Source organism: Gregarina niphandrodes (assembly GCF_000223845.1).
Source record: "Gregarina niphandrodes unplaced genomic scaffold scaffold00027, whole genome shotgun sequence".
Classification (NCBI taxonomy): Eukaryota; Apicomplexa; class Conoidasida; order Eugregarinorida; family Gregarinidae; genus Gregarina; species Gregarina niphandrodes.
In genome coordinates, this window is record NW_011645796.1 from 17,644 (window position 1) to 34,375 (window position 16,732).

The 16,732-nt window shown below is 52.7% G+C and overlaps 7 protein-coding genes across 7 annotated transcripts; 4 read left to right on the forward strand and 3 right to left on the reverse strand.

The window, feature by feature from the left end:
- Positions 1-3,170: 3,170 nt before the first annotated feature.
- GNI_115020 (hypothetical protein) lies at positions 3,171-4,628 on the reverse strand (the record flags this gene model as incomplete). The annotated part of the gene is made up of 1 exon (XM_011133350.1): positions 3,171-4,628. The coding sequence occupies one exon, from the start codon at positions 4,626-4,628 to the stop codon at positions 3,171-3,173; it is 1,458 nt and encodes a 485-aa protein (XP_011131652.1).
- A 1,518-nt stretch (positions 4,629-6,146) lies between these two features.
- Positions 6,147-9,494, forward strand: GNI_115030 (putative DNA helicase; the record flags this gene model as incomplete). Its single annotated transcript, XM_011133351.1, has 1 exon — positions 6,147-9,494. One exon carries the CDS (start codon positions 6,147-6,149, stop codon positions 9,492-9,494), a length of 3,348 nt encoding a protein of 1,115 aa, XP_011131653.1.
- A 166-nt stretch (positions 9,495-9,660) lies between these two features.
- Positions 9,661-10,797, forward strand: GNI_115040 (GNS1/SUR4 family protein; the record flags this gene model as incomplete). The annotated part of the gene is made up of 3 exons (XM_011133352.1): positions 9,661-10,110; positions 10,189-10,345; positions 10,451-10,797. 3 exons carry the CDS (start codon positions 9,661-9,663, stop codon positions 10,795-10,797), a joined length of 954 nt encoding a protein of 317 aa, XP_011131654.1.
- A 665-nt stretch (positions 10,798-11,462) lies between these two features.
- GNI_115050 (amine-terminal Xaa-pro-Lys N-methyltransferase 1) lies at positions 11,463-12,365 on the reverse strand (the record flags this gene model as incomplete). The annotated part of the gene is made up of 1 exon (XM_011133353.1): positions 11,463-12,365. The coding sequence occupies one exon, from the start codon at positions 12,363-12,365 to the stop codon at positions 11,463-11,465; it is 903 nt and encodes a 300-aa protein (XP_011131655.1).
- A 384-nt stretch (positions 12,366-12,749) lies between these two features.
- Positions 12,750-13,784, reverse strand: GNI_115060 (putative FAM203 family protein; the record flags this gene model as incomplete). Its single annotated transcript, XM_011133354.1, has 1 exon — positions 12,750-13,784. One exon carries the CDS (start codon positions 13,782-13,784, stop codon positions 12,750-12,752), a length of 1,035 nt encoding a protein of 344 aa, XP_011131656.1.
- Positions 13,785-14,273: 489 nt separating this feature from the next.
- On the forward strand, positions 14,274-15,713 carry GNI_115070 (putative oocyst wall protein; the record flags this gene model as incomplete). The annotated part of the gene is made up of 1 exon (XM_011133355.1): positions 14,274-15,713. The coding sequence occupies one exon, from the start codon at positions 14,274-14,276 to the stop codon at positions 15,711-15,713; it is 1,440 nt and encodes a 479-aa protein (XP_011131657.1).
- Positions 15,714-15,742: 29 nt separating this feature from the next.
- On the forward strand, positions 15,743-16,510 carry GNI_115080 (hypothetical protein; the record flags this gene model as incomplete). The annotated part of the gene is made up of 2 exons (XM_011133356.1): positions 15,743-15,953; positions 15,993-16,510. 2 exons carry the CDS (start codon positions 15,743-15,745, stop codon positions 16,508-16,510), a joined length of 729 nt encoding a protein of 242 aa, XP_011131658.1.
- Positions 16,511-16,732: the final 222 nt, after the last annotated feature.

The window sequence follows — 16,732 nt, forward strand, 5'->3', positions numbered from 1 at the left end:
TGGGGTGGGGGGGGGGGGCGTCCATTAGGGTCGACCTCGCGTCAGTTCCTCCCAACGAACGCCGTTACTGGTGCCGTCGCTGGGTGTGGGATGTTGCTGTGCACCAGCCAGCCCAACACACCGCCTCTCGCTGCTCCGAACCACCCCGTGACTAGACTCGTTAACACCGTTGCCCTGAGGTCGGTATTGAGTCGTCACATACAGGTTGCACTTCCAACATTTTTTGAACCAGGTTGAAGAACTCTTGCTTGAACTCAGTACCTCCGTCAACCAGCCGAGCCCCATGACCACAACCAAGTAAACTTCAGTCCTCGGTGAAACTAACTCATTGACGCAGGCTGTGTCGGGGTCCCCGGCTTCGACAGGGCCGCTGGTGCGCTAAAAACGACGACAGAGTAAACAATCTCGACAGACCTCCTCCCCGTCCTTCGTTATGCCCGGCCATCAAAAAGTATTAGTGACTAGCCTCGATGTCCTCCAACTCGTAGGTAGTGATGGTACGTAATCAGGCCCTTCGACATTACATCGTCACATACACACTATCACTGTGACTCTACACCCACAGCCGATTCGGTGCTTTATGAACGCTCTTCTGCACACTTTCGTCCCCTTTGGCTAACCTCTTCTACCTTTCAATCAGAGACGCTGGCACGCCCTCATACGCTGGCACGCCCTCATACGCTGGCACGCCCTCATCTTGTCCTGGCAGAGTGTGTGTTGCTGGCTGCGCCGGGACGCCAGTTCTCGGGCGATTGGTGATATGCCGGAGCAGAGGCAAACCGGGGTGTGTCCCCATCGAATTTGGTAGCGAAAAGCTGGATGAGTGTCAACAGCGGTGGGACACCCGAGAAGGAAAGTTCTACATCGTGAGAGTCTCCGAGGTGGTCGTTGTTACTCCAGCAGTTCGACTTTGGAATAGAGTACCTGAAGAGTACCGAGAATGTGGTGGCAGACTGGTTGTCCAGAGGTAACTTACGGGAAGATGCGGGAAGATGTTGGGAAAGATGCGGGAAGATGTTGAGAAAGATAGGGGAAGATGTTGGGGAGGATATGTCGGAAGACCGTATCCAGATCAACCCGGAGTTAAGAACTGCGTACTGTGCGGAGAAAGGACTGAGGTCTTGATGTTCTGAAATTCTTGTTCCCGTTCTTCACCTCAAAGAAACTCGGCCTTCTTCTTGAGCAAGTCAGTCATACGAGCAACTCGGTCATACGAGCAACTCTACTAGCGAACTGAGGAATGTGATGTCGATTTTCCTCGCTGGAGCATAGCACACTATAGCACAGTATCCACCCTACAGTGTTTGGTAGCCAACGCATCCTAAAACAACGTCACTCGCGTCTTGGTAAACAAGCCCCTGATGGACCAGCTCCAGCCTCCTCTAAACCCAACTGACTGGGCTCGTCAGCGAGTGAGTACAACGATAGTTGCGCCCATATCTGAATCACTCCCTTCGTGACCATCGCAGCTCCTAACCTGTCTGTAAACTTGGCCACCTGGGTAGTTTCCTTCAACTGTCCATCATCCATTACCGCGTCTGGTCGAGCACTCGTTTTCTCGGCGTTCCTTGTCGACTGTGCGCTTCTTCTCTTCCAGCTGATTGCCCTTCTCGACTCAGGCTGCCCGAACCCGACAATCCTCTCTAAATCATCGACAACTCTGTTTTCATTGCGCGGGATCTTGCTCCGAGGACAACATGTACCCATTCGTCCTCTCCGCAACCATACTCGTCGCCCTTGTACGGAGCAGCCACACGAACCCTGGCCCATGCGAAACGGCGAGCGTCAGGACGGCAAGAAGCCCCCACGCGCCGTAGCGGCTGAGGTCCGCCTTTTCAAGCAAGATGGCGTGAAAGACCCTCGGGGAAGGATGCCGAATGCTTCCCTGGGAGTTATGCCGCCGGCCGCATGCCAGCAAGGAGCCCGAGTGACGGCATCGAGAGTGCTGAAAACTCTCAAAGGCGCAGTTGACGCCGACATTATATGCGGAGTGCGCCGGAAGTGGATGTCCAGGCTGTGGGACCGCAGTTAGCCGCGAAGGTGCTGGGCCAAGAGACAGAGTACTGGTTGTACGCGTTGTAATGACTGGGCGTGGAAGCGAAAGATGAAGGGCCGTAGTCGTTGGCGGCGTAGTCGTTGGCGGCGTAGTCGTTGGCGGCATGCCGTGCGAGCTTTGAGGAAGTAAGGCCCAGCCCCAGCTGTGCAGTGGAAGCACACCCGACTTTTTAGGGAACGCCTACCTACCCCTCCGACACGAATCCAATTCCGCTAACCCTTTTTCGTTATCGTTCTTCTGCAGACCCACTGACAAACACGATTACTTTGACAACTCAGCCACGAGAAGCATGATCCAAGCTTGCGTGGGAACAAGGTACTACAGCTCTTCACGGGACCCTGGATGCCTGTGTGCTGTACACTGTCATCTGTTGACCAGTTGCTTTTTAAAAGTGTGCGCACACTTTTTTTGGGCGACGATTGTTGCGTGAAAGATCAAGCGTTCATGCTTGTGGAGAGGTCGTACGCGGTAGTGAAGAAGCCATGGCGACCCTGCTGGCATCAGCTTGTTCTTCAGCGCCTTGTTTTGCCACATATTTCCTTGCGTCGGAATAAATATCGCGCAACTTGTGAGTGGAGACCAAAATGTAGAATGATTCGGGTCTCTGTAGGGTGGCGGCAATGTGTTCATGGATTTCACCAGTGCTGACGATACGACCAGAGATGAGCTTGTCTGCCACAGTGCGAACCAGTAGCTCCTCCATCCACGCCCATTGGCGCACTTCGTAGTGCTGATAATCAGCGCTAAACGCGGGTACCAGCGGGCCACAACCGCGAGAGTCTGCGGGTATTGCTCGGGTGACTGGTCTTATTTCGGAGTAGGTCCAATGGATCACGCCAGGAACCGATCTGGTAAAACGACCCCCGCAGACTTCATAGTGCCACTAGTTCTTTGGAAACTGATCAACTACGCCGCGTGCATAATCCCGGTGCGGCATCCGGGATGCCGCAACAACAACTCACGACACGTGCTCGGTACAACATCGTGCTCATGAATAAAAGACCAACGGTGTTGTGTTTGTTTGTTGCATCACCCACAGAAAGGTTTTATCACGTTTATATTCTTTCCAGCTTATGTATCGTCCTTAGTATCGATCAGTCAGTTATTAGAAAAATCAGGCGGCATTCATGACTTTGGACAGATCGTACGCGGTAGTGATGAGAGCCAGACCCACCCTGCTGGCATAATCATCAGCTTGTTCTTCAGTCGCTTGCTTTACCACCTCGCGAGTAGCGGCAAAATAAATTCTGGCCAACTCTTCCGTGGAGATAGCAACAGTAAATGGCTGGGGTCCCTGTATGGCGGCGGCAATGTCTTCACGGGTTTCACCAGTGCTGGCGACACGAACAGAGATGAGCTTGTCTGCCACAGTGCGAACCAGTAGCTCCTCCATCCACGCCCATTGGCGCAGTTCGTAGTTTTGGTAATCAGCTATGCTATTGATTTTAACATCGTGGACCACTGGGAATTCAGGAACTACTCCTCCAGACCAAGCCTCCCTAGCTGAAGTTCCAGACGCAGGGAAATAAGCAGATAGCACTTGCTCCTTGCCCCTCCAGCACCCGTACGCATTGCTGTAACGGTCATCCAGCAGCTCACATCGGCTTTGGCCCCCGAACAGCCGGGTCGTCTGAATGAGTTCCTTGTAGCGTGCTTTGATAGTATCCACGTCATTGTGATGCATGGAGTAGGGGTGGCCACTATGCGTTTCTCCGAGTAGCTTGTCGTTGGTGAGCTTGCCAATGTATTGTAAGCACTCCGCTAAATCAGCCGACACACTCTCTGTCACCGTGTCTGGTTGCGCCTGGGGGTCTCCACCAAGCCACAGCGTTGCCACTTGCTGAAGCCGTTTCCCACGGACTGAGATATCAGGAATGTATCCATCAATTGTGAACAGCGACCCCTGTTGCAGAAGGTCAGCCGCCCGAGCGCTCTCAAACGCGGCTAACGGATACCAGCGGGCCATAACTGCGAGATTCCGCAGGGATTGCTCGGGCGACAGATGTTTTCGGCTCGCAACGCAGTAGGCACTATGGACGATGCCAGGAGCCGACCTGCTGCGACGACCTCCACAGTCAATCCCCTCCGGAAACAAATCAGAAACTTTACTGGATTGAAACGAATAGTCTCTGAAGTGAGCGTGGATAAATTGTAACTGGCTCCGGCAAAATAGCTTATAAAACATGTCGCGTGCATGATCCCCATGTGACAGGCCCTCCGGAACGCCACGATGCAGCCATTGCATCGCCGGCAGACCTGCCTGTCGCTGTTCATACTCCTCCAACAGTCGCCGGGTCAGGAAAGGTCCACCGGCCCAGGGACCTGCGGGAACATCTTGTGGAGTGCAGCAATGTTGAAACCACTCGAGAACTTTCTTCGGCCTGTTCTCGTTCTTCCTCATGAAGGGAAAAACCTCCTTACCAACACTACGCAACCAAATATCCCGAGACCACGGGCTGAAAGCAATTGTCGGGCCCGCCTGCGAACTTGAAGCTTGTCCTACCGTGGCACCCGCCAGCACCCCGACAATGCCGGTTTCGAACCAAGCTGGTCCACACTCAATCGTTCTCATGCCGACTTTTTTTTTTTTTTTTCGAACTCGTCATAACCGTCACATGTCCCCTGATAGTCCGGCTGCCAACCATATCCCACTCAGGTGGCGTCCGTTCGCACTTGCGTCGGCCGTGGGCAGTCTTCGGCCACCGCTTCGTTCTCTCAGTAACCGTGCACCACGGGAGTGGCATCAGCGACTGCCTTCCCAGCCGTGATCCCCTATGCTGCCGGCGCTTTCCCCTTTACCAATTTTCGGCCCGCCAGACGCTCTCCGGGGGGACCGTGGGCCTCCCAGGTGCCGTCAACGTGCGCTCTCATCAACTGTGTGCCAGTCGTCTGCCGACGTGCATCTGTCTACGTACACATAGACCGGCGAACTGCCCCCACTCGATTCAGATGACCACAATCCAGGACGCATACTTCTACCAGACCCATGGCACCCATCGATCAACGAGTCTTCGCAAATGATCTCGACCCTGTCAAAGATCCACAAGGATACCTGATGGAAACATCATCAGTTGGCTCAAAGCCGTTAGACCTTACGAGCTCGATAAGGAATATTACTACCCTCTCGAATCCGAACTCCCTTTCGTTGACTCATTAACCTGGCGACCTACGCCCGAGGCAGTCCACCGTAAGTTCTTGGTCAAAAATCCCGTTCTCGGACGGATTCTCGGCAACGTGCCTCTGCAGGAACGGCCCAACACGATCTTGAATAAGTCCAAACTCATGGCTATGGTTCCCGTTCGGAAAGACATTTGCCGAAGGAGGAGACCGTCAAGAGAAGACCGACGAAAAGGCCGTTACTCAAGAATCAAAGTAATGCGCATCAAAGTTATGTATGCCGAATGCTCTCTGACATCTCGTTTAAACTGACATCTCGTTTAAACTCACATCTCGTTTTCACTGACATCTCGTTCTCACTGAGTATCGTCATAATCACATATACTGATGAATCGTAGTGATGCGTTATGGGTTATTGTACGTCTTTTTCGCAATGCCTCGCTCAGTTCCTTATTCATGTCGGCTTCATTTCCCTGCCTGTTCCGTATCTCAGTCTGTTTTAATGCACGGAGGAGTGTCTGCTTCAGGAATGTGTCAAGGACCCTGAACTGACTTGTGGTACTACTATCTCCCGTATTGCCACAGAGCTTCGGGAGTAAACAGCGATGTGGTATAATCAATGGTCTTGCGTTTGTGTTATCCTGAGGTGCGACATTCACGACCAAGCGGATGACCACTTTCATGTTTAGAACGCTTTTCTGGGGTGGTAGGAGCAATTTATCGGTGGACAGTGCTGCTCACCTTTTGACGTAAAGGGTGCTGGTCGTTGCAATGACTAGACATGCCAGCCAAATAATGAAGGTGTGGATAGTGGCGTGCTGAGGGGTGATATCTCCCGGCGAGATCAGGTCGTCAAGCATTTGCATTTTACGGGGCTAAAAAGTGCGGTTTCGGGTTGGGTGTTGAAAGGTGTGTCTGGATACAAGTTGGGCAAGTTGGATACAAGTTGGGCAAGGCAAGTGTTGTTTAAGACATGTTGGATTCGCTGGCTGAGTGTGTGCGGCTAGAGCAAGTTGCGGAAGAAGAGGAGCACGCAAAGTGGCTGAGTGGTGTAACTGTGCAGGAGGCAGAGAAACGAAACTACGGAATGAGTGGAATGGTCGTAACTGATATGACCACTGGGTGGTTCGGTCGAATCCGTTTAAAGTTGGAGAAACTAATTCGTAATGATACCATCACCACCTCGCATAAGAACGGAGAAGTGTTTGCTTTTAAGCCCAGTTGTGGCTCTCAGTACAAGTTCAAAACCTTCGCCGACTTACCTACAATCAGTTCCGGTGTAGTAGTTCGGTGTGACTATACTGGAAAAATTGACATTGCTCTGGAGATGGCGGAGTTTGACAAACTGATAGACTACGTAGAGACGACTGGCTCTTCCAGCTGTGTTGGAAGTCGCTGGGAACTTGCCTTAGTAGGCAGCCAGGTTACGCACAAACTTAGGAACCAAGTAATACACGACCTCCAACACAGGCAAAGAGATCGTCTCCAGCTACCCCTATTTGACCAGCTGCTGCAAGACCATGCTGACATTATTGAACAAGCTCTACAAGCAAAGCACGACATGTCAGTGAATCTCGAGAAGAGCGACAAAGAGGACGGCGACAAAGAGGACGGCGACAAAGAGGACGGCGACAAGGAAGGGAAGCGTAAAGGGAAGCGGGAAGCTTATGAGATGGAAGATAAAGGGGAAAGCTATGAGGATACGAATGGGGAGAATGAGGATACGAATGAGGAGCAGCAAACAAAAGAGGAGTCACAGACCGAAATGTTCGAGACATTGGATCCGGAATTCGTCGCCAGAATTAAACCTTTGATGCGGCATCTTAATCCCAGCCAGCAAAATGCTATTTATAATGCATTAAAATGTTATCCTATTTCTGTTATTCATGGACCACCAGGAACCGGCAAGACAACGACGATAGCGGCATTGATCCACATATTAGCTAGCCAAGGGAACCGTGTTTTGGTGACAGGCCCGTCGAATATTTCTGTGGATAACGTCCTTGGTCTTTGTCAGGATCTTCCATGCATTCGTCTGGGTCATCCAGCCCGTCAGAACCCACTTCTTTCAAAATTTATATTTAGCGAACGCGCGCGAACGAACGATTTTAGCACATCATGTCAGGAAATAAGACGCGAATTGAGTCAGGTAATGAACGTTAGGGCTTCTGGGGAGTTGCGGACGTGTAACGATCCTCAAGTGTTGAAAACATTGAAGGCATTGGTCGGAAAGGACGAGCCAACCCGGAAAAATGTTCGATGCGCTGCAAGAAAGGAGATTGAATCATTAAGGAAGGAATTACATACTCGAGAAAAGCGAATTACAAAAGACGTTTTGGCTACTTATTCACCAGTATTTTGTACCTGCACCGGATCAATGAGTTCCGAATTGAGATCATATGTTTGGAGTTCGGGTAATGAACCTCGCTTGTTTGATTATGTTATCGTGGATGAAGCAGGGAAAGCTAATGCTATCGAGACGATAATGCCCTGCCTGGTGGGTAAGCGGTTGATATTAGCCGGCGACCATAAACAATTGAGAGCTACGTTAAAGAGCAGGGAAGCAGAGGAGAGAGGGTTCGGAATCAGTTTGATGGAGATATTCGCTACCCGAAACCCCGAGATCTGCCGGATGCTGACCATTCAGTACAGAATGAACGAAGATATTATGAACTGGTCCTCCAGAACATTTTACTTGAATTCCTTACGGGCTCATGAGACCGTTCGAAATGCCCTAATCCCCTTTCATCAAAATGACGATGGTCATCAGGATGACGATGGTCATCAGGATGACGATGGCCAGAACGGTGAACAGAACAATGAGCAGAGACACTCATATCCCGCGATGCGCTGGATCGATACGGCTGATGTTTCGCCTTGTGCATTTGAGGAGGGAATGGTTCAAGATGACTTAATGGAGACCAGTAAGTACAATTTGGGAGAGGCGTTTGTGTTGGTTGAGTATTTGAAATCCCTGGCTGACCACTTGGAGTCATTGGATGAGAACAAATTGGATGGCAGCAAGTTTGGCAAACAAGTTACAGTGGGTGTTATCACCCCCTATGCGAGGCAAGTGAAGCTGCTGGAGACCAAAATATCTGAGGTATCATCACAGTTACCCTTTCACTTGTCTGTGTGCACAGTTGATGGGTTCCAAGGTCGGGAGGCTGACGTGATTCTTATTTCGATGGTTCGGAGTAACTCCAAACACGAGATTGGGTTTCTGGACGACTGTGCGCGAATCAATGTATCGGTTACAAGAGCGAAGAAGCACTGCTGCATCGTGGGCGACAGCAGCACTGTGGCGGCCGGAGCTACTGTCAAGAATCTGTTTGACTACTGCGATCAACTCGGCGCCGTGGAGTCTGTGCTGGCTTTCGTCCCCTATCATGAGGTCGCGCGTCTTGAAGCCGTCGAAGACAGCCCAACAGAGGCCGAGGAATCCCGCGCTCCCAAGACTGGGACACCCGATCAGGGAGAAAAACGCGGCGCTGGCGTCAACCGCGGGGCCGGTGCTAAGGGGTCTCCAAACGTGAGAACCGCACCGCGGGACTCCGCCGCCAGAGCTCCAGGGACTGCGGCCAAAGGCCGAAAGACTGCGGCCAGGGGGCGCGGAACTGCGGCCACAGGCCGAGGGGCTGCCGCCAGAGGTCGGGGGACTACGGCTGCCACCAGGGAAGAGGAGGGCTTCAAGGCAGAGGTGGCTCGGAAGCTGAAGAGCGTGACGAAGCCGGGAGAGGAGCTAGTGTTTGCGGGGCTGAGCTCATACCAGCGGGCGGTAGTCCACGAAATGGCCTCCGCCTTGCTGCTGCTACACACAAGTGCGGGCGAGGGGTCTGAGCGGACGTTGGTGGTGAAGAAACCGGCCCTCAAGTTGAATGTCGAAGGGTCGCAGGCTAGGGGGTCGGAGACCAGGGGGTCGGAGGCCAGGCGGCCGGAAGCCGGCGGGCTGCCCCGTTCTGAGACCGGCAGGACGCCGGCGAGTACATTCGTTGACCTCTCCGTTTCTTCGGAGGACGGCGGCGACGAGGTGGAAGGGAAGCAGGACGTTGTGGTTAATGAAGTGGTCGAAGACAGCCCGTTACAGCTGCTGCCGTCGGAGCAGAGGCAGGCCAAGCCTCTCTCCAAGAAGGAGCGCGACAGAATCAAACGAGACCAACAGCGCGAGCTGAACAAACAACGGCTGCTGGAGCGAGAACGGATAAAGAACTGTAGGCCAGCACGGAAAGGGTTGATCACAACAAGAGGGGGGACCACATGGGGCAGACGGGAGGGGATCATTCATCACGTGGAAGAGAGGACCACCTGGGAGAGGGGGTAAACATTCGCGGGCAAGGGAACGATTTCTGTAGCTGGTTTGTGCGGTAAGGACGGTTGCAAGGTGAAGGTGACGATGGTGAAGGTGCATTGTCGTGGTTGTGACTTGGAGTATTGTGTTGGGCACCGGTTGCCGGAGGTACACGGGTGTTCGAAAAACTTTTTTTGAAATGGATGAGTTTGCCTTCGACGGGTATAGGCAGTTGCAGTTGAGGGACTTTCCCAATGCGAGCCAGGCCATTCTGTTGTTGGAGAGGGACGTTTGGTGGCTGAAGCCGTTTTATCTGCCGTTTGAGAAGAGTTATGACGGGGTAGGTCTCCTGTTGTATTCGCGGACGAATTATTGGCTGGCGCCGACCTTCTGTTTCCTCTACCTGCTGTTCATCTGGTGGGGACCCAGGTACATGGCGGACAAGACACCGTTCAAGTTACAGGCCCCGCTCAAATACTGGAACCTGCTGCTAGCTGTCTACTCTGCCTGGGGCGCTTCACGCGTACTGCCGCACATGTTTGTACAACTCTATAAATTCGGATGGAACGCTTCGCTTTGCTCACCCCCAGTGTTTACCTATGGCCGCGGAGCGGTAGGATTATGGACCGGACTGTTCGTCTACTCTAAGGTACGCCGCTGAGGGGTAGACCTGCGTGAACGAGGGCTCATCCCGCTTCCTCATCCTTCTTGAACTCTACTCTTTTAGTACTTTGAGCTGATCGACACCGTATTTATTGTTTTACGGAAAAGGAATCTGAACTTTCTGCACTGGTATCATCACGTCACCGTCCTGATGTATACCTGGGACGCATTCGCCTCAGAACAGCCACCTGGCATGTTCTATTGCGGAATGAACTACGCCGGTAAGTCTATGGAAACCTTCATTCCCGAAATCCAGTCCCCCATGGATTGGTTCCCTCCACAGTAACCAGTTTCATGCCACGCGAAGGATAATGTGCTTTTTGTAGTGCATTCAGTCATGTACTTTTACTACTACTTGGCCGCTACCAGGTCGCGACCTCCGCGGTGGGGTGTCGTGGTAACGTTAATGCAGATTGCACAGATGATTGCTGGGGTCCTGATTACAATCGTTTCCCTCCACAATGCCTTCACGAAGCCGTTCATGCAATACTCCACGGCAACTATCGCGATGGACCCGGCTGACATGGGCACATGCTTTATTTCAAAGACAAACATGGTCTCGGCAGCGGCCATGTATTCCACCTACTTTTATTTGTTCGCAAAGTTCTTCTACGTCCGATACATCCAAAAGAAGGGCGGTGCCAGCAAGAAGCACTTGAAGAAACGCGAGTAGATCGATTGGACCAAGACCTGCGTGAACGGGGGCGGCTTGAATCCGGTCGGATGGTGGTTCGTCCACAAGGTACGAACGCAGAACAAAGCCCGTTTCGTGTGTTGTCCGACGTACTAGAGTCGAAACGGTGTCCAACCGATGGAAGATCCTAGAAAAAGACCGATAGCGAGCAGCCCGTGTCTTGACATTCAGTGTCGAGTGTTTGTACAGCACCATCTGGTACAGCACCACCTGCTACAACACCATCTGGTACAGCACCATCTGGTACAGCACCATCTGATACGGCGTCGACGAATATAGCATCGCCTGGCATGGGGAGGACTGCAAAGAAAACAGCTAAGGAAAAGTGGAATTATTAGTGGAATGAACTTGGCCGAAGGGAAAGCACCTGCCTGTCTGGATATTCCTGGTCCATCCCCACTCGCTCGGATATTCGTATTTAGTTGCAAGAAAAAGTTAGCTAGTCAGCGACCCAGTCAGTCAGCGATCCAGTTATTATACTCATTCAGCGAGGCTAGCTACCCTAGTACGTACGGAGCAGGACGAATTTTCAGTCGTGGCCAACTAAAAAAAATGAACGGGGGTAGAATGCGAAACAACGTGTTGCTGGGCTTGGTCGATGGGTTGTACAGATCACTCCCAACCTCTCCCCCAACCCCTCGGTTCTACATGTCCCTAGCGGGACGAAGTGCAAACATATATACGTCATAAAGATGGGTTGGCCATTGACGTTGCTTGGCTATGTGAATGACGCTAAGTTTCGCACGCGCGAAAATCTCCTGCCAGTTACTCATACTCCTAGCGAAAGAATGATCAACTTCGTCAAACTGCGTAGCATCATCTGCACTCACATTGTCCTTAATACCTACGAAGCCGTTGGGACAGTGCAGCACAAGCTTCCCCAAAATTTTCACCAATTTGTCGTCAGGAACGTACATGGTAACCCACTGAAGCCAGATGCAATCGTAGTCCGAACGAATTGCATCTGAACCCAGGTCTTCTATGCACCTATCTATATATCGGACTTCATTTCTAGGCCCCAAAATCCGCTCAGCAGTCTCAAGTAGTTTTTTCACCGGCTCAACCAGATCCACACGACCATACATGGGCAACAACAAGTACTGTGCTACTCGCCCAATGCCTGCTCCGATGTCAAGAGCCCTCTGTTGCTTCACAGTCACCTTCCACTTTCGCAACCGGCGACCAACCAAATTCAAGAACTCCCTGGAACCTCGAATATCCAAAGAATGCAAGTGGCCATAGCCACCCAGCACACCGTCCACCGATGCCGGCTGCCGTCTCCAGTAATCCAAAACTGCTGCCTCCAGCTGTGGCTCGTCCTGTGCCTGTGGCTCATCCTGTGCCTGTGGCTCATCCTGTGCCCGTGGCTCATCCTGTGCCTGTGGCTCATCCTGTGCCTGTGGCTCATCCTGATGGGACGCCGTCGTTATCGGCGACCTCTCGTTAACGCGATGCGTGTCGATACCACCCGCTTCACTGCACTCCTCCACCGTCCCACAGTGGCCGGAAGGAGCCGCCTCTTCACCCCGTCCCAGCAGGGTGTCCATAAAAATATTATGTACTGCACGGGCCAGGCATGAGTCCTCAACCAACCAACCTCGACAAAAGCATCTAGCACGTCTCAGGGTGATCCCGCCCCGTTGTCTTGGAGCACAATTAATTCCGGGTCGTAGAGATTCAATCCTTCGTGTTAAAAGTCCCACACTACCAGCAGCGAATTTCAATCGAAAAAGAATTGTCAGGTTGTTGTTTTGGTTGATATTCCCGAACTGCTATTGCTGCTACGAAAGCATTGCCACCACTGACTTTATTGCCAACAATTTTATCCATCGTCGCTGAGGACACTGGTGATGGCTTGAACCGTTGGATTTGAAACAGCCCTTGGACTGAAGAAGCCCTTGGACTGAAGAAGAGTTTCTGGAAGGTAAGGTCTAGTGAGTGCCATTATGCTGTGTAAGTTCCTCCTCAGAGTAGTGGACCAGATGTACAATATCTTCGATAGCGGTCATGATGTCATTATTCAGTTCCAGTGTGTGCCAGACCCGGAGCACTTCGTAGAGATTAAGGGAGCGCGCGATTTCGCGGGCATAGTCGACCCTGAAGAGGCCTGTGAAGCATTCGACTGCGAGTTTGCGGCAGGCAACGTCCGGTATGAGCCCAAAGGCGCCGGCTTGGATGAGTATGTTTACTTCTCTGGACAAGTTAGAGGATTGTTGGGTGCCTACCAGGCCCGCTGGTGCCTGGTCTATAACCTGGTCGTTGTCGGGGGGGTAGACCATTCTGCTAACCATGATAAGGACGGCGCGCACGTCTACGGTCCGTTCCTCGATTAGTACATTGTCGCAGCAGAGGTTCTTGACTACGGACAAAATGAGTACGGCCCGCGCGGGCGACCGACACTGGTTCGTTAGCACTTCCCAGAAGGAGGCGTCAATTTTCGAGAACCATTGGCGACCTTCCTTGGTAGCCGTCAAATTAACCAAGATGCTTCCCACATAGTCTCCGGCTTCGCGACTGATCACTGTCGCCGTGGGGCGTCCAGAATCCGCAAAGTAGCCGAAAATCCGCCACAGGAACACTTCTTGCTGTAGCAAATACTCCACAGCTTTTTCGTTCCGTGTTATGTTTGCTAACAGCATAAAAAGCAGTTTCTCAACCTCTGCAGGACCTGTGACGTGCCGCTCACCCAGCTCCTCACACAACGTAGCTAAAAAGGAAGCTTGGGCCAGTTCCGCGTCAAAGTGCTCGCTGAAGTTTACCAATGCGGACAGAGCCTCTTCGCTCCCAGCCCCAGGCGCCCGCTGGGCCAGCCTCCACAACGCCCAAAGGTATTCGCTCGCTAACTCCTTGAAGTCAGGTCCAAGCTCCGCAGGGTCGCTCGACAAACCCAGCAGTATCTTCGCCGCCTCATCGCGCACTGCTTCCTTCTCGCTTTTCAGGTATTGCAGCAACTCTTTATATACCATCACGGCAATTTTTATGGACAAAAAAACACTAACCACACGCTATGTTGCCATGACCTGGTACGGAACATGAACAACGGAAATCCACCGCTTTGCTACTCAGGAACTCACAAGGAATGACTAGCGCTAAACTCAACGCAGCAATACGGAATATTGTTGAAATTCAAGCTGGAGCGCTCGGAGGTGTGGGCACGTTGCTGGATGTCGTTCACGTTGATTCTGACAAGAAAATAGGCATAGTCAGCTGCCATGTCAAGTAAGTTCTAAGTACTACAAACGATCTGACCATTTTAGTCAGGAACACGCTTTACGCTCCGCCATCATGATGAACCGGCTGAATGATGGAACAAGCTTCAAGGTACTCGATTCTGCGTCCACTGTGTCAGGCTTGAGCGTCCTATAGAACACAGCGGAATTTCAAAAATGCGCGCGCGATACAAACACGCGCATTTTTGTTCCGGAGCAAACAGCTGGCGATTCTGAATTTTTGAAATGAGGAAGTTTGTGACGCTATTTGCTACACTGCAAGCAGTAGCTGAACAGATTGAGGATGTCTACGACGAGGTTGCTCCGGAAACGTACTTGAAGCTGGGAGGAGCCAAGAGCGATGAAGGCGTCTCCCAGAAGCAGCAAGGAATGGAAATAATTCAGGTAGTTAGTGCTAAACCGCCGCTTGAAAGCCTGCTCCGATCCAAGACCAAGGATAAGAAAGGGCCTACTATTCCTTTTGAAAGATCGCCTTTGGAATGCACCTGCCCGGACACTTATCAGCTGTTCGGGGATCGCTGTGAACGGATAGTGGAAATTCCTCAGTCCACAATGTGCCACCAGGGCTCTGAGTTGCTCAATAACGTTTGCCTCCGTTCTGTGATCCCTGAAGAAAGATGTCCGTACGGATATGCGACCGTCAATAACCGCTGCATTCGCCGCGAAGTTTCCGTGCCGCGAATGGCTTGCACTGACGGTTATACGTTGGAAGCATCGGCGGGTTTGACTAAGCATGACCCAGCTCTGGTCTGCGTCAAACAAATTCAGGTGGACAATATCCTGGAGTGTCCTGATGGCACCCGATATAACGGCACCTGTTCAACCTACGAGAATGTTCCCGCTGAATTCACATGCCCGGGTGGATATGATGATCTTGGGAACGGTACATGCCGTCGTGTGACGAGCGTGCCTTGCGGCGCCGAACACCACCATCATGAAACCGGGCAAAAGACCATGCTCACTCCGGTACCTAAGAAGCGCTTGCTGTCTGAAGAGGAAGGAACTGTGATGACGAGAATTACTGTTCCGCATGAATCTCCAATGAGATCGGTACCAGTTCCTGGAACTTTGCGCGGGAAATCTGAGACCGGCGCGTACCACAAGTGGCACCAGACTCCTGTGCACGACCATCCCAAAAGCTTTGAGGTGATTGATATCGAGCAGACCTGTGTTGCAAACATCACAATCCCGGCCACGCCTTACTGCCCGGTGGGTGACTTGCATGGAAGGCTGTGCCAGGTGCCGGTTCCTACCAACCCGATTGAAGTGTGTCCTGCTTATGGCAACCCGAACAACTGTTTCGCGTTTGACAGGCAGAACCCCTTCGCGACCTGTCCGGAAGGTTATAACCAGGAGTGCGCGATCTTGAAGCACCACATTGACAGTTACGTTGACTGTGAGTGTGTGAGAGTGGAAGAGCGTCCAATTGAGTTGTACTGTCCTTCGGGATATAATTTGGAAAACGGATACTGCACACTTCGAACTGAGCCTTACAGAGGTTGCACGGGCTTGGCGCGTCCGGTGGACGGCATGTGCCAGCGAACGGAAAGTTCGCCGGCAGTGTGTTCGTACACAGTGAGTTACACTTGCGACGGACCTTCTTGTTCGACGCAGTCACAGCACCCTGCCCAGAAGGAGAAGAAAGATAAGGCTCAGCACCACTAATTTGTTTTTTTGGCAATTAACGGCTCGTTATGGAAGCGCATTCATTGATACCGGGGCAGGCGAACCAGCGAGTCGTTCCGAGCGACCGGGCACTGCAGGTGGGGCAGCTGGAGTCGCAGTTCCGCCGGTTGAACCAGTTGTGGGACACTGCTTTGGGGGTTCACTGGCACTCGACTAGATTGCCGGCTCGGCTGGATCAGGCTGAATGCGGTTTGAAGGAATTGCAGAAGTCGATTGACGGTAAGTGGCGACGTTGATGGTGGAAGAGTTGTGTTGTAGTCCGCCACGACGACCTTGCTTGTTTGCGCGAAGATGTAGATAGATTAGTTACGAAGGAGAGAGAGGCGCACGAGCGGTCGGCGAGGTTGGTGAGAGAGTTGGGCGAGAAACAGAACAGCCAGAGCCGGACTCGGCAGGAGCAGTTGCGGCTGCGGGACGAGACGAACCAGTATCACGACGAGAGTGAGCGGCTGGCGGAGGCGATTCGGAGCAGTAAGCGGCGGGTGAAGGAGTGCCGGTTGAAGGTGAATGTGGAGGCGGCGGTATTTGCGAACGCGACGGGTGTGGTGGAACCGGAGTTGATGTGCGGCGCGAGCGGCGCGGCTGAGCGCGTGTTGTTCAGTAAGGAAGGGTGGAGGGTGCGCCCGTTGTGCGGGGGGAGGGGTGCCTGCTGCCTAGAGGGGGCGGAGGGGGGTGCCTGCTGCCTAGAGGGGGGGGGCACTATTGCCTGGGGAAATTGCCCGCTGCCCATTTCCCAGAGGGGGGATGGGTGTCCGTTGAAGGGGGATGCGTTGTGAGTATTGTTGCAGAGTTTGTGGACAAGGCGGGTTCGTTCTGCGGCGGGTTGCAGTCAGTGTATGAGGACGCGTGGCAGGCGTTGTGTGCGGAGGTGGGTTTCGAACCGCGTGCATGGTTGCCGGCGGGTGTGGAGCGGCCGTTGAGTCGGGCGAAGCGTTTGGCGGAGGGTCCGCCGTTGCCGGGTCAGTTGGCCCCGAAGGACGAAAAGCGTAAGTCGATTT